Raw genomic sequence first — 14,447 nt, 5'->3', positions numbered from 1 at the left:
AACAAGTATGTTCTTTGGTTCCAAACACTCTCCACTGTCCTTAAAAAGGGACTTACAATGGTATCATGTAAGCTGAGGCTCAATTGCCAACACAAAAGCATTGCAAAAAAGCTATTTTTTAAAATTGAGCTTTAGATAGAAGAAAGATTGCAATTTTATGGATGCCTTTTACGTGCTCCTTAGAGAAGAACACCCACTTACTACATAGCTGCTATTAGCCGTGTGTATGAATCAGCAAACTCTGGCACTGGCACCTTAAATCCGGAATCTGTTGTACAAGATCACAGTGCAGGAGGGATGAAAATGCAAGGAGGGGGTTATGTTTATACAAGGGGTGGGGGGCATTAGTAATAGGGATATGAAAATATGGGGATGGTTAGTGTTAGGATTACAGGGAGGATTAATGTAAGGGTTCAAAGTGGAAGTATTGTAAAAGTTACAAGGAGATTTGGTGCTGGGCATAAAGGCCTGGATGGGTTAGAAAGAGGGTTACCTATGTTAGAAATACATGGAAGCCTAGTGTAGACTCTCAATAATTCCCATAGTGGTTGTTTCATGGAACGGGAAGGGGGTAGGACACACAAGAGGCCCTGCTGTTGGGACTGCAATAGTCTCCTTTAGTGGCAGATCAATGGAATAGCTGTAGATTTCCCCCCAGGATGATCACAAATGGTCATCAACAACAACAAAAATCCAACAATAAAAATGAAAAGATCTATAGTAATAAATTATTTGTTTTGACAAATGCCATATTAGCCAGGCAGCCAGTTCATACCTACAACAAATGCACGAGCTATATATAAAAGGCCTATGCATAGAACTATCATAAATCTAAACTCTATCACTGAGCTGCTTCTGATTATTAAAGAACAAAAAAAAAAGTGGACAAACACAGCTGAGTTGTTTCAACCGCACAAGAGCCTGTAATGATTAACGCCACGTGCCCGGTATAATTGAAGAAGAGTTTGTTGCTTTTTAAAGCTCTTGCCTAATATAAAATTAGTGATTACAGCTGACAAGAAAAGACAGGTGGCCGCGTCTCTATCAAATCTGCAAAGCTGTATACAAACTTAATAAAGCCATTTAAACAAGGCATCTGCTTTAAGTTAAACTGCCTTTTATAGTTTTATCACAGCATGGATGTGAAGGTTCTGGGGCTGGTCCTCATTTAAATATACTGATAAGATCAGCCAATCGGCATTCTCATTTCTACAAAAATTGATCGGAAAAACAATCCCAACAACAGAGATGGAAATTCACAGCCTTTTGAATGTTTCATATTATATTCATATAATTATCAATGGTAAAAAAAGGGCATCAATAAATTAAGTTATATTTTAAAGTGGGTCCAAAGAATGGTTTATTATTCCACCCTTTCATCACTACCTAAAGGGACACAGAGGTTCTATTGGCTGCACCTTAATTTAGAGTTCTGTACAACATTTTGCCTAGGCTTGCCGTTCCTGCAGTTCCGTGTTCATTTCCCAATATCCCAATAAACCAGTGAATGATTTACCACCAGTGAATATTTGGTAAAAGTCACAGTCACTGTTTTACAAATATGTCCTTTAGTGAATAAGATGAGGCTATATAACAAATACCCAACCATGTGCACAGGAAATTAAAATAAAGGAGGATTTATGCTTGCTCATGATTGGATGATTGATGCGAATCCAACTTCACCTAAAGCTAAGTTGACATTCACTTTCCAAAGTGGCAACAGTCGACTCCTTCAGTAAATCAAGCTTAATGGGGAGCTTCAGGCAAGTGACAAATCTAAAGGTTTAGGCAAATATATTTTGGATTTGACTAATTCAATATTGGTCACACTAAATAAACTATATTATCGTGTGTAACATAATGAATGCTGGATATGGCAAAATGTAAGGATCTCAAGACCATAAAATATTGTTTGATAAAAGAAATAAAAAACAATTTTATATATATATATATATATATATATATATATATATAAATAAGAAAGGAGTGCCCAATATTGTGTGTATTGAAGGAGTGTGCAGCTGGAAGTCAATGCCTTTCATACCCTCATTTGAATAATGTGCCCTGAATCTGTCACTTTGTTCATCTTCCTTATGCTCTGCATAGACGGCATCAACAACAAATTAAGTTGTAAATAAAGGACAATCAACACTTTTGTTTTGTTTTTTTCTTCCCCCGTCCGCAAGGGCAGGGGGAAAATGTCAATGCAGTGTTTTCTTTAGAAAGGGAGGGTGGCAAGCTACGGTTAGCTTATATAAGCAGAAGCATGGGAAAGTGGCGCAGACGGGGCCAATTAGAAGAATGTCCCTAAACGGAGTGGAGGCCGCCCTTGGACGTCGTTTAGGCGTCCCTTGAGTTTTATCACACGATTATTACTTAACGGGCAAACAATGTCTTACTGTGGACCAGAATGGCTGAACTGCGTTTCCTGTTTACACGCAGCCTATCGGGCTTTATTCTACAACATCAGAGATCGGCAGGATGTATGAAGCTTTGCTAACTTTTTAATTGTCCTAATGAGTGATTAAAAAAAAAAAATAATGAATGGGGAGGCCAACGTTTTTGTTATTTTAAAGACCAACTCCGAGCAAAGTCGATGGCAAAGGGGAAACATTGGAACACCTTGCATGGAGTGACACAGACACGTCATTAAATTTTTTTATAATTTTTTTTGTTATAGTTTTATATGAGTACAGTTACATCTATGCAGCTAAGCATGACAATAAAATCAAACAAGCAAAATAGCAAACAAGCGTATTCTGGTAACTGCATGAAGTTAATACATGTATTGATAATAATTAATATATTCATTTCTATTGTACACTCACATGTCTTGATGATATTTGTTCTAAAATGCATATAAAGACCAAGCTGCCCAGCAAAAGAGGCAGTTACAGGGGTTTGGGAAAATCATATAACAATGTTAGGAGTGCATATAAATATTACCACCAGAATTGGGCTAACTAGAAGGTTTAATTTCCTAATCCAATGACATTTATAGCATTTTGGATTTCTCATGATTTTCTCCCATATCTGTGATAAAGGTCACCAGGATAAATTGTGAGAGGAAATGGGTGCACAAGAGCAAGGGGTTAACACTAAAGAGTTGTGGAATGTACAGATACTTAAAAACCATTGGCCATTTTTTTAGGTTTATTTTCTTACTTCATTAAAAAAATTTCCCTTACCCCCCTTATGCTTCAGCCACATTATTGGTGGCCATCTCAGTCGAGCCATTCTGCCCAATACAATCCTGCCTGTCCTTTACATACCCCCCTAGCTGGTGTGTCATGACGCAGGCTTGGCTCACAGTAATCTGGTACTAAGAGGAACTCACATGTCATGAGTGCCCTCGTCCTGGAAAAGTTTCAGGAGGAAGTGCAGGAACCTCATGTGACATCACTGGACTAGTAGAAGACTAAAATTTTTTTAATATAAAAAACCAAGACTAGGGGAGTTATTTGGGTAAATGCACTCTATGTTCCATTTTAACCCTTCCTTAAACTACCCAATTGGTTTGACTTTGGATACAGTTCATGGCCTTGCAGTAGGGATCAAGCAATCTAACCAATACAGGGAATACATGCAAAATATTAAAGGACTTACCTTCACATCAGAGAAGTAGGTCTTCAGCATGTTGGAACTGGGGTAGCGGGTGTAGAAAAACATAAGCTTGGCCTTTTTCAAATGGTTTGGAGACAAACCTTCCTGCATGTAGAATTGTGCTAGTCAAGGAAAAGATTTTACGAGACACAAATCGTTTGCACATTGAGAGAAAAAAGAGATTGTGAAATATTGACTTTTTAAAATTCATAAAATATATATATAAAATACATTTTGCAATATTCCAGAAAAACACAACTATAAAAAAATGTTAACATCTCGAACATTTACATAAAGTTGTAGAACTTAAAAGAGATCTTTTACCTAATATGTTAAATTAGGGGCATGATATCTTATCTTCCCTATTACAAATCATAAGGCATTACCTTTGTTGTTTTCCTAAATTCTTTAATATATCGGTAATCTGTTCATTATTGCAAAACTCTAAATAAATAGATTGCTCAAAATTTCCAGATAATAAATCTTGTCCTGGAGGTCAGTTACAGAGTAATAAAAAAACATCACAATAATAAGTTCTTTATATTTTTAAAGACACTTCATTTAAAGGGAAACCTGTCATGACACAAACTCCGGAAACATATGGGAAGTGCCTATTGCCCCAGGGGGAATTATATGCAGCCGGTGAAGACGCACACATGTTAAGTCAGAAGCTTACCAAGAGAAAAGAATAGATCAATAAAAAAAAAGTCTTGTGCAAAATAAATATTTGGAAATTTTTAAAAGAAAATGTGTTTTTTTTTTTGTAAATGTAGAGATTGCATGTTCTGCTTGCTCTCCAGTACATAAAAGTAATGTTTATAAAACCGTTGGTTAGAATCAAGCTCTCCAATCCCTGGAGGACAGAAGACGAAGCCTAACACTTAAGGACTCCTCATTCTCCTCCAGCACTTCTTGGCATTGCTGTGATCTGTAAGCCTGTCTGCTTAGGACACATCTGTGCTGCAGGCTGGTCCCTCCATCTCCCCAGCAAATTAATGGCTTCATAATTTATCAGAAATGAAGACGCATGTGGAGAAAATCAATGTAGCCCCCCAAGGTCAATTAAGTCTTCTTCACTACTGGGTTTCTGGGATTCTTCTAAGAACCAGAAAGATGATGGTGTGTAACTGAACTTATTGAATGATACTTGTGTAAGTGACACAAGGCAGATCCAAATATTGAAATCTTTACCAAGAAATGACCAAATATCTATCTATCTATCTATCTATCTATCTATCTATTTCTAAAATCATTATTATTGAACCTTGTTGACAGCACAAACATAAGTGACATTCTATCAATTATATTAGATATATTCTTGTTTTTAAAAATCAACCATAAATTGTCTCTAAATGTCTTAAAAAAGCAATAGCTATTGATCATACAATGATTTGAACCCTGATCAGTCGGATCAGAAGTCCTTCCTTGATTGTACAGGTATCTGATGTTTTTTTAAGACCCCTTGATTGACTTCTGTTTGATCGAATTTTGGTACATATGCAAATTAGAATGTTCATTTTGTTTTTATCCTTTAGACCATACATTGATTGCCGTGTGATAGTAAGATCAATTTGATTTAATTGACTGTGAACATTTATATTGAACAAATCAACCAAATAGAAAACTGATCATAATAAAGTCAATTAGTATATGGCTAGCGTTAGATATTGAACACACACACACACACATATATTCAAATATGCTGATTAAATGATATTCAAACAATGAAATGTTAACATTAAGAAAGGTTATTCTAATTTTCATTTAATTAATTCTAAACTGCCTATTGTGTCTATTTTTTTAGTATATGGATAGCATTCAAAGGAACCTATAATCCTATTGGATAATATTTGAGTGAGCAACCCATGAAATGCAATAAATACAACTTTAGAATATTTCTTTCTTGCTTGCTTTCTTTCTTTTTTTATTTTTGTCTCTCTCTCTTGGATAATGTGAGCAACCCATGAAATGCAATAAATAAAACTTTAAAATATAAAAATTATCTTTCTTTCTTTCTTTCTTTCTTTCTTTTTTTTTCTTTCTTTCTTTCTTTCTTTCTTTCTTTCTTTCTTTCTTTCATTCTTTCTTTCTTTCTTTCTTTCTTTCTCTCTATTTTCATTTATCTATCATCTGTCTCTTTATTTATCCGTTATCATCTATCATCTCTCTATCTATCCGTCTATCTTGTTATAGCGCCTACCCAACATTTAACATCAATCACTACCAATGAAGATGCAAGGAAAGGTCTACAGCACACACAAATGTAAATGTTTACCAAAAGTCCCCATATATAACTGTAACAGTTTCTGCTTGTGAGGTTTAATCATTACAAAGGAAGGTAATTTCACTGACATACTTCTTGTGCCAAGAAAAGAATTGAAAGAACCTTCGGTTACCTCCATTAGACTGATGGAGAAGTCTAAAAGTGCATTATACTCTCCAGTGCCATCTGTCAAAATGCATAAATGAAATAACGGCAGCAAGCTGTCACCTACTGCTCGCAGATAAGGCTCACTGGAAAGTCAAAACTTCTGGATAAAATACATAAAATCATTTTTCTATCTGGATTTTAAGAAGAAAAGTACAGGGATGTGACATCGCAGAGATCCCCCTATGATTGTAAATGATCCATATATAGCAAAACCTTACCGAAAAATAGAAAATATTGCGGAATCCTAATATTGTGTACTACTTCCCCCTCCTCTTAGATTGTAAGCTCTTCTGGGCAGGGCCCTCTCCTCCTCCTGTTTCACTGTTTATATCTGTTATTTGCAATCCCTATTTAATGTACAGCACTGCATTAAATGTTGGCGCTATAAAAATACTGTTTAATTAAAAAAATTAGATAAAATTATTCCATTTCTTACTTCATTTAAAATCTGTATTTTTATGGTTCTGGTGTTGTGGTCAAGTATACGTATTTCTGTGTATAAGATGTCATTGTCTTTGAAAGACTGGTGCACTGTGGACCAATTACAACATTAAAGACTGCAGTGTGCTTATACTTGCAATCAGATAGACCTTGTAAGAAAGATAAGGGGAGCAGCTGCAAGCAGAACCTTCTGTTATAAAGATTCATTTATTACTTTATCCACGTAGTTACAAATTATAAAGCAAACAAGGTTTTAAAAATAGTCATAAAAAGTATGTTTGGGCAAAAATTAAAAAAAAAAAAGTATACCTCCCAACTCCTACACTTTTCCCTATGGCATTAAACTTGAAAAACACTGAAATTATAGAACATACCTGCTGATCTATCATAAATCCAATATGCTTCTATTTCTTTGTGTGAGTTGACAACACATTGGGCCTGATTTATTAAAAATCTCCAAGACTGGAGGAGATTATATTATTATTATTATTTTTATTATTATTAATATACAGGATTTATATAGTGACAACATATTACACAGCGCTGTACATTAAATAAGGGTTCCAAATGACAGACTAATACAGACAGTGATACAGGAGGAGAGGACCCTGCCCCGAAGAGCTTACAATCTAGGAGGTGGGGGAATTTACACACAATTAGATGGGAGATATGAAGTGGTGGGAAGTAGTAATGGTTTCAAAAGACAGAAAAAGATGGGTAGGCAAGTTTTAAAAAATGGGTTTTGAGTGCTCTTTTAAATGAGCAGAAAGTAGGAGCAAGCCAAATAGGATGAGAAGACCATTCCAGAGAGTCGGGGCAGCTCTGGAGAAGTCTTGTCATGGGTGAACCTGGGTGATGCAGCACACCTGCAATTGATCTCAGGATTGAAAAAAATTGCCTAATAGAAGCAAATGATTTTTAGGAAATCCATTTTAGGTTTGCTGAATCATCCAGGTTCTCCCATGATATTCTATCTTCTCCAGTCTTGAAGAGCTTTGATAAATGAAGACAAATGTTTCTGCTACACCTAAACCCAATTGTGGTCAGATCTGCTTTGTGGACTACAGAACTCCCCCTATCCACCACCCCTTTTCCCCTACTTCATATATGTATACATTGATTTCTTTCCCAGCAAAACAACGGTACTGCCTTCACAAATAGTGGGAAATGTAGTTCTGGGGGAAAGCCTCTATATAGCAAGTTCAAAAACACAATGTTGGGGGCATATTTTTTGGGTTCTGGGGCGCAAATGCTAAGCAAAGTTGTTACTTCCACTTTTATGCATACTTGGGTGTTCATAATCTGACCGTCATTGGATCTACCATTTACAAGGCATCAAATAAGCAGGAAAACCCGGCGCAACGCTTCACAGCAAAGGCGCCGTTTAGTAAATATTCTATAAATGGAGGCCGGGTGAGTTTCCCTTTTAAGTGATTGCACTGATGACCCAACTGTTCTTCCAAGAAAACCCAGCCGGTTTCCAGGATACTTACACACGCATAATGAGTCATGATGGAAGAGACTCGGTAAACATACAGCTGTACCGAACGCGAGCTAAGCCCCATTCAAGGCCAGGAAAGAAAATGAGCACAAATAAATATTAAGAAGCTAAAAGGGAGGGGGCAATGGGGTGGGGGTAAGTGTGTACTCTGCTAGAACAATTCCCCCTAACCCAGAAGTTCATGCAAGCTGCCTGGATGCTCATAGCCCAAGCTCTGTGAAGACAGATGACATTCAATTCTACATGCAATGCAAAATAGACAATAACTGCTGAAACTTGAGCCAGCTGCCAGGTGTAAAAAAAAAAAAAAAGAAAGAAAAAGATGATAAATCCATAAATTAATGAAAGACATCTGCTCAGGAACATAAAAGATCACAGGAACGGTGTACTGCAGCTGAACCTAAAGCAGTGTTCAAACAGCCTTAGACTTGTGTTGTCTGTTTACAAAGTACAATATAGCCTTAACTAAACAACAGCAAGACAAAGGTGTATGGAAGAGGCCGGGCCATGGGGGTAGGAGGGTGGCAGGGAGACACAGAGGAACCTGGGACATCAGTGCACACCCTAAAACTGTATTGGCAAGGTAAAACAAAATCAGGTTGTAATTTTCTGATTAGAAATGGTAATTGTAATTATTCATCACCTAGAAAACAGGAAATAAAGTCGGCGTAGCAGACTCGTGTTACAAGCCTGAAGAAGGATTACTGGGTGAGCCGGGTGGGAAATGTCTAAATCATAGCTATAGAAAAAAACTTTAGTAGGAAAGAGAAAAAATTGGTGTATGTGTCCCAGCTACGGACTACAAGTCAGATGAAAGAGCAATATAAATTCTTTCATTGCCAACAAAACAGACGGTGGGGGGAATTTGTGTTCCATTGGCAAGGAAAATTGTCCAAGAGGAAAAGAAAAATTGTTAATTTGGAGGAGCTTTCTTCTCATTTCATTTTGGATCTACAGGAGAATTTCTCTAATACGACACAGATGAGATAGAAAATTTTAGTCAGTTCCCTCCCCAAAAAATATATATTTTACAAAAGTAGGGTTCATACTTTGCTCATACTTCATGCTCATACTTTGAAAACAAAGGTCTGTTCATTATTCGTTAGACCTTCAGGGGCTAGATGGGGCAAGTGGGGGTGTCAGAAGGAGTGAACAATGTTCAGGAACAATGAACAGGTTTGGTGGTCAATGGGAAAGAAAATGGCCCCAGGGTTGTGAGCAAAAGAATTAAAAATGATCTGGAGTTGTGTAATGAATAATAATGGCCCATCAATGGTAACAGTGGGAGAAATAGTGCCCCAATGATTTATATCAGTTGGAGGAATGGTGTCCTAATATTGATATCAGTGGGAGGAATAGTGACACGTAATTGATATGAGTGGAAGGAATGGTTCCCCATCAATCAAATCAGTGGGAGGAATGGTTCTCATCATTGATATCAGTGGAAGGAATGGTTCCCCATCATTGATATCAGTGGAAGGATTGGTTCCCCATCAATGATATCAGTGGGATGAATAGTTACCCATCATTGATATCAGTGGGAGGAATGGTTCCCCATCAATTATATCAGTGGAAGGAATGGTTCCCCATCATCAATATCAGTGAGTGGTTTGTTATTAGTAGGAAGTATAGTGTCATACTATTTGTGTGACTGGAAGGAACAGTGTGCCCCATTGTTGGTTTCAATAAGAAGAGTAATACCCCATCATTGGTGCAAGCTTGAGGAGTAGTGATCCCACTGTTGATGTTAGTGGGGGGAATAATTCCTGTTAAAAGCAAGCAAAGGGTCACACTTTGGGAACCACTGCTTAAAACCACAATTGGGTAGTAAAACTAAAAAATAGTACAAAAGAACATAGGGGGTTTAACTGGCCTTTGTGCTGGGTGGGCTTGGCACTAGGTCAGTGAACCCGTCAGTGCATCCTAGAAAAGATTTTACTTTGCCATCTCCAATTTCAATCGGCATAAAAGCCATAAGAGGACAGAGGAAAGAAATGACCTAATCTGTCTGCTGGGGACAGGAAGATAACCAGGCTGTATTGCTTTATATCAGCAAATAAAGTGGGGTTACCAATCTGTTTTATGAACAGCTGTGTGACTTTGCCTGGCATTCTGCTTGAAGCAACTGAAATGGTTAAGGTTCATCTTCAGACATCAGCTACATTTACTGTACGTGTACAAAAGGATTACAATAATGACATGGTGATTTTAGGTCTTTTGTGCAGCTGAACACTTCACTTCCCCCATTTAAGGTTAGAGAAAGTGCACCTGTAAACCTGGAGCCGGGTAATAAAGGTGCTGGCAGTCTTTACAAGTGAATATGTTTAATCAAATATTAAGTTTTATTCAAATAGCAGAAAGAAACAGCAGGCAGTTGTTGTTTTTCTGTCACTGATTTCCTTGCCATGCATCCTTTTTGCATCTTAAGAAAAGCAGCCTCGTCCAAGCCCAGACATTTGCATTTATCAAACTGAAACACAACTAAAGTAGTGGGGACATCTGCACAGGTGGAAACACATCTTCCGTGCAGATGACAAGGCTGTCACAAGATTGGCAAAGCTCCTGCGACAAACTATTACGCTTCTCATTAATGACACCCATCGCTGTCAGATGTTGGACAGAAAAAAATTGCATTCCCATTGAATTTGTAATGTAATTTTCAGCACAAAACCTCTTTAATCATTATGAATGAGTAGGCACAAGCAAATTTTTATTTTTGCTGTTACCCAAATTTTGTAAAAATTGCTATGTGCATAGATATCAATGGGGAAGGATTTTGAGGGTGCAATTGGCTTTAAAAGGCTCTTTGGACATAGAGAACTTTTCTGCAACATTGTCAAATAAAAACTCCTTGCTAGCTGGAAATATGACCTTAGATGATGGCGAACAGAAGAACCAAAACCCTAATCCTATCCCTAATGGTAACCCTAACCCTTTTGTTTATCAACAAAGTCATATGATCACTTTCACAGCACTGAAAATGGTGATCACATGGCTTTGTTAGAAAACCAAGCCATGTCATTTCCTTTTTTTTCCAACCACCTGTTCCAGTCTGCATGGTGAAATTTGAGCAAAAAGCAGAAGGCAAAATTGGTAAATTCGTGGTCAAATCAGTTCACTCATCCCTCCAGAGATGTTTAGACTAATTATACTGTGCTCTTTTTGAGGTCTATTGGAAGCTGTCCTCTCCTCCTGTGTCACTGTCTGTCATTTGCAACCCCTATTTATTGTACAGCGATGCGTATTATGTAGGCGCTATATAAATCCTGTTTATTATTATTAATAATATAATATTGCTCTGTCTGTGGATTCACGTAAGCAATACAAGTAAGGCAGTACACTCATTACATCGTAGGGCAGAAAAAGGAAAGAAGACAAAAAAGCCACCGGATGTAAACCAGAAACCGCCAATGTGTGCAGATTTCCAGGATTTGTGTTATATACTAGAACTAGCCTAAAAGATCTTGAATACTTACCAGACCAGTGGGTGGCAAGTCCAGTCTGTGCTCAATCAGGGAGGTAAGGTTAATTTATTGCAGAAGGGACAGGCGACATCCCTTATGCAATAAAATAACCTTACCTGCCTGGCAACAAACTTTTAATTTTTAGGTTGAGTTCCACTTAAAAAACTTTCAACCTCTAAAAACATGAATATTCTGCACTCAGGTCAGGTAGTATGATAGAGGTAGGATAGGGGCATCGCTGTCAGGGGTGTATTGGTAAAAAAGAACAAGAGGGGTTACGGTAATAGTGAAGGTTATCCTTGGCAAGTGCACAGGGAGAACCTATATGGGGGTCTGGGGGCATGCCCCACTACACCCCTGATCTCCGTTCAACCTGCAGAATTTTATTCTTAGCCCATGTTTTGTTTTCTAACCTAATTTGCAAACTGCTTTTCCAGAACAAAGTGATTGTATGAATTCAGCTGCCAAGCTTATCCCCCACAAATCAGTGACGTGATTTGCCCTTCTCTGATATTACTCTGCTGGATTATATTCATCTAGGTTTATTAAGTAGACAGAAGACATAACACACTCACATTATATTCCCTATTTCAAGCTCCTGATGATTAAATGTAATATCATACAAAGTTTATTGATGTATCAGATATAAAAATTCCAAAACTGATAATTTGCTATATGACCTATTACATATGCACTATTCTCCATGAAAATTAATCTATCTATCTATCTATCTATCTATCTATCTATCTATCTATCTATCTATCCCATATCTATCCTTCTATCTATCTATCTATCTATCTATCTATCATCTATTGTTATATAATATAATAAAATTAATGTCAATCAGTCAATGCAAAAGTTTTGATTGATTTGTAATTAAATCTTCGTTTTGGCCTCATCCATCAGAAATTTTACCTAGGACATGGGTAGCACATGCAAACATGGGACAAGATGCATCTGCATTATATATAAATACCATTGACAGGGACATTTCGGGGTACATTCAGGCACAACCACGACAACCCGGATCTGAGATTGCCTTATCAGGAATAAATAAAAAAGATAGCACAGGCAACACTTTGGTAGCCTAATACAGCTGAATTGTGTGTTTAATTGTGCTCAGTGGCTTTCCAAAATAATTTGCTTTGTGTACGTAAGGACAAAAGATTTCTATGTAAGGCTCACCAGAGGTTAATCATGCATAGCAGGCAGCTGCATGGAGCCTGCAGAGCAGACTTCTGGCTAGATGGGCCAACTTTGTGCAGCCAGAATACATCAGTACCTGTGTCTTGGTGTTTACTCAATGGAAAACACACAACACAGATATCTCAATGAATATGGGGTCTCTTTCTAATTTGTGCTTCCATGTTTCTAAGATATTTAAGAAAAAGCTCAATATCCTAAACCACCTATTATCCAAACTCAAGAAGGAAATGTGATGATCTTACAGTGCACCAGTCCTTAGATATGGTGGCTGCAATAGTTCAATTTTTTTTTTCCAGGTAACACCTATATGTGATGTTGGGGCTTTATAAATAAAACAGAAAAACAATGAATAAAAAGGATTTAGCTTGCTTGCTGCTGCTTCTAATGACAAACTCATATTTCAGTACAGGAGAGGAGCCCGTGCATGTGCAAGACTGAAGGAAATGCTGGAATTTAGCTTTAAATTGACTTTTTTTTTAGCAGACAGAAACTGCAAACACAAACTGTTTCAGAAACCCAAAAATACACAGCTAGGTTCAAACTCGGCTAAGAAAAGGAGACCCCCGAATGTAGAAGTTCTTCAGCTATTCCTGACGCCTTTTATCTCCCTGTCAGCTGTCACTTTCTCCCTTTCTCTTCCTTTATTCCTTTTTCACTCTTTCATTCTGTCATCTGAAACATTTTTATAGCAGATGAACAGTTGCTACTTTTTCTTCATAAAGAGCTTTTCATCACATGTGCAGGTATAGATTGTCAGCTCTGCTGGGTAGGTAATCCAATCATGACAGTTCTAGTAAAGAGAATGGGGCATGTATCATCACCTCTCATTCTCAGTAACAGATTAGTTTGTGTCCTCTTCTTTCCATTATTTCCTGATCTCTTTTTCTTTTCAATTTACTTTCTGGTTGTCACTCACCCTTTCTTTCTCACTTTCTACATTGTCTACCTCTTCCCCTCTCCGCATCTCTCTCTCTCTGCTGATCTCACTCTCTTTCCATATGTCTTCCCTTCTTTTACCATTCCTCTCTATTTATTTCTGCTCTCTCTTCCCAACTCATCTCTCTCTTATCTTTTCTCTTTTGCCAAACATTTTTCTTCTTCTCTCCTTGCTTCCTTTCCATCTCTACCTCGGTCTTCCTCCTTTTTTCTCACTCTTCTCCTTATTCTCATTCCATGCGTTTCTGCATTCTCTCAACCTCTGTCTCTCTCACCATTCCCCTCTAACTTTCTGTTCTCTCCCTTCTTATCACTTTCCTTTTTTCATTACCTGCTCTATTTTTCTCCTCTTTTCCTCCAAAAAATCTTTCTTGCTTTCAATTTGCTCTCTTTTTTATCTCTCTCTGCAATGTCTTCGCTTTATGTCTTCATTTTCTCTGTCTCTCTCTCTCCTATCCCTTTCTTTTCTCTCTTTCCATTTCATTTCTTCCTAGCCAATTATCTGCTTCTCTTCTATTTTCCCATTTCTCACCTTTTCCTTTTTTCTCTTCTCTGTCTTTCCATCTCTTTCTTTTTTCGTTCTTTTCTCTAATTTTTTTCTTTCTCCCTTCCCATTTATATGTATCTTTCTCTTCATTCTCTATTTCCATCCTTCTCTATTTCAGTCTTCCTCCTCTTTCTCTTTCTATCTTTTTCTGCATTGTCTAAGCTTTAATCTCTCCTTTTTTCTTCTCTCCCTTCCCATTTATATATCTACCTTTCTATTCTTTCTCTCTTTCTATCTCTCTCTATTTCAGTTTTCCTCCTCTCTCTCTTTCCATGTTATTATTCTGCATTGTCTCAGCACCATTCCCTTTTTTTTTTT

At 37.3% G+C, this 14,447-nt stretch overlaps 1 protein-coding gene across 5 annotated transcripts in view; it reads right to left on the bottom strand.

The window, feature by feature from the left end:
- The window catches only part of PROX1 (prospero homeobox 1), a 59,366-nt gene that overhangs the window by 32,287 nt on the left and 12,632 nt on the right, over positions 1–14,447 (bottom strand). For 3 of the 5 annotated variants that reach the window (XM_072409854.1, XM_072409856.1, XM_072409855.1), the window contains one exon: positions 3,607–3,721. In XM_072409854.1, the coding sequence (XP_072265955.1) occupies positions 3,607–3,721 (115 nt within the window). The remainder of the gene's footprint in view (positions 1–3,606; positions 3,722–14,447) is intronic. The other 2 variants (XM_072409857.1, XM_072409858.1) reach the window with 1 other exon arrangement.

The sequence above is a fragment of the Pyxicephalus adspersus genome, chromosome 4, assembly GCF_032062135.1.
Source record: "Pyxicephalus adspersus chromosome 4, UCB_Pads_2.0, whole genome shotgun sequence".
NCBI lineage: Eukaryota > Metazoa > Chordata > Amphibia > Anura > Pyxicephalidae > Pyxicephalus > Pyxicephalus adspersus.
This window is presented reverse-complemented; position numbering and strand designations above follow the sequence as displayed.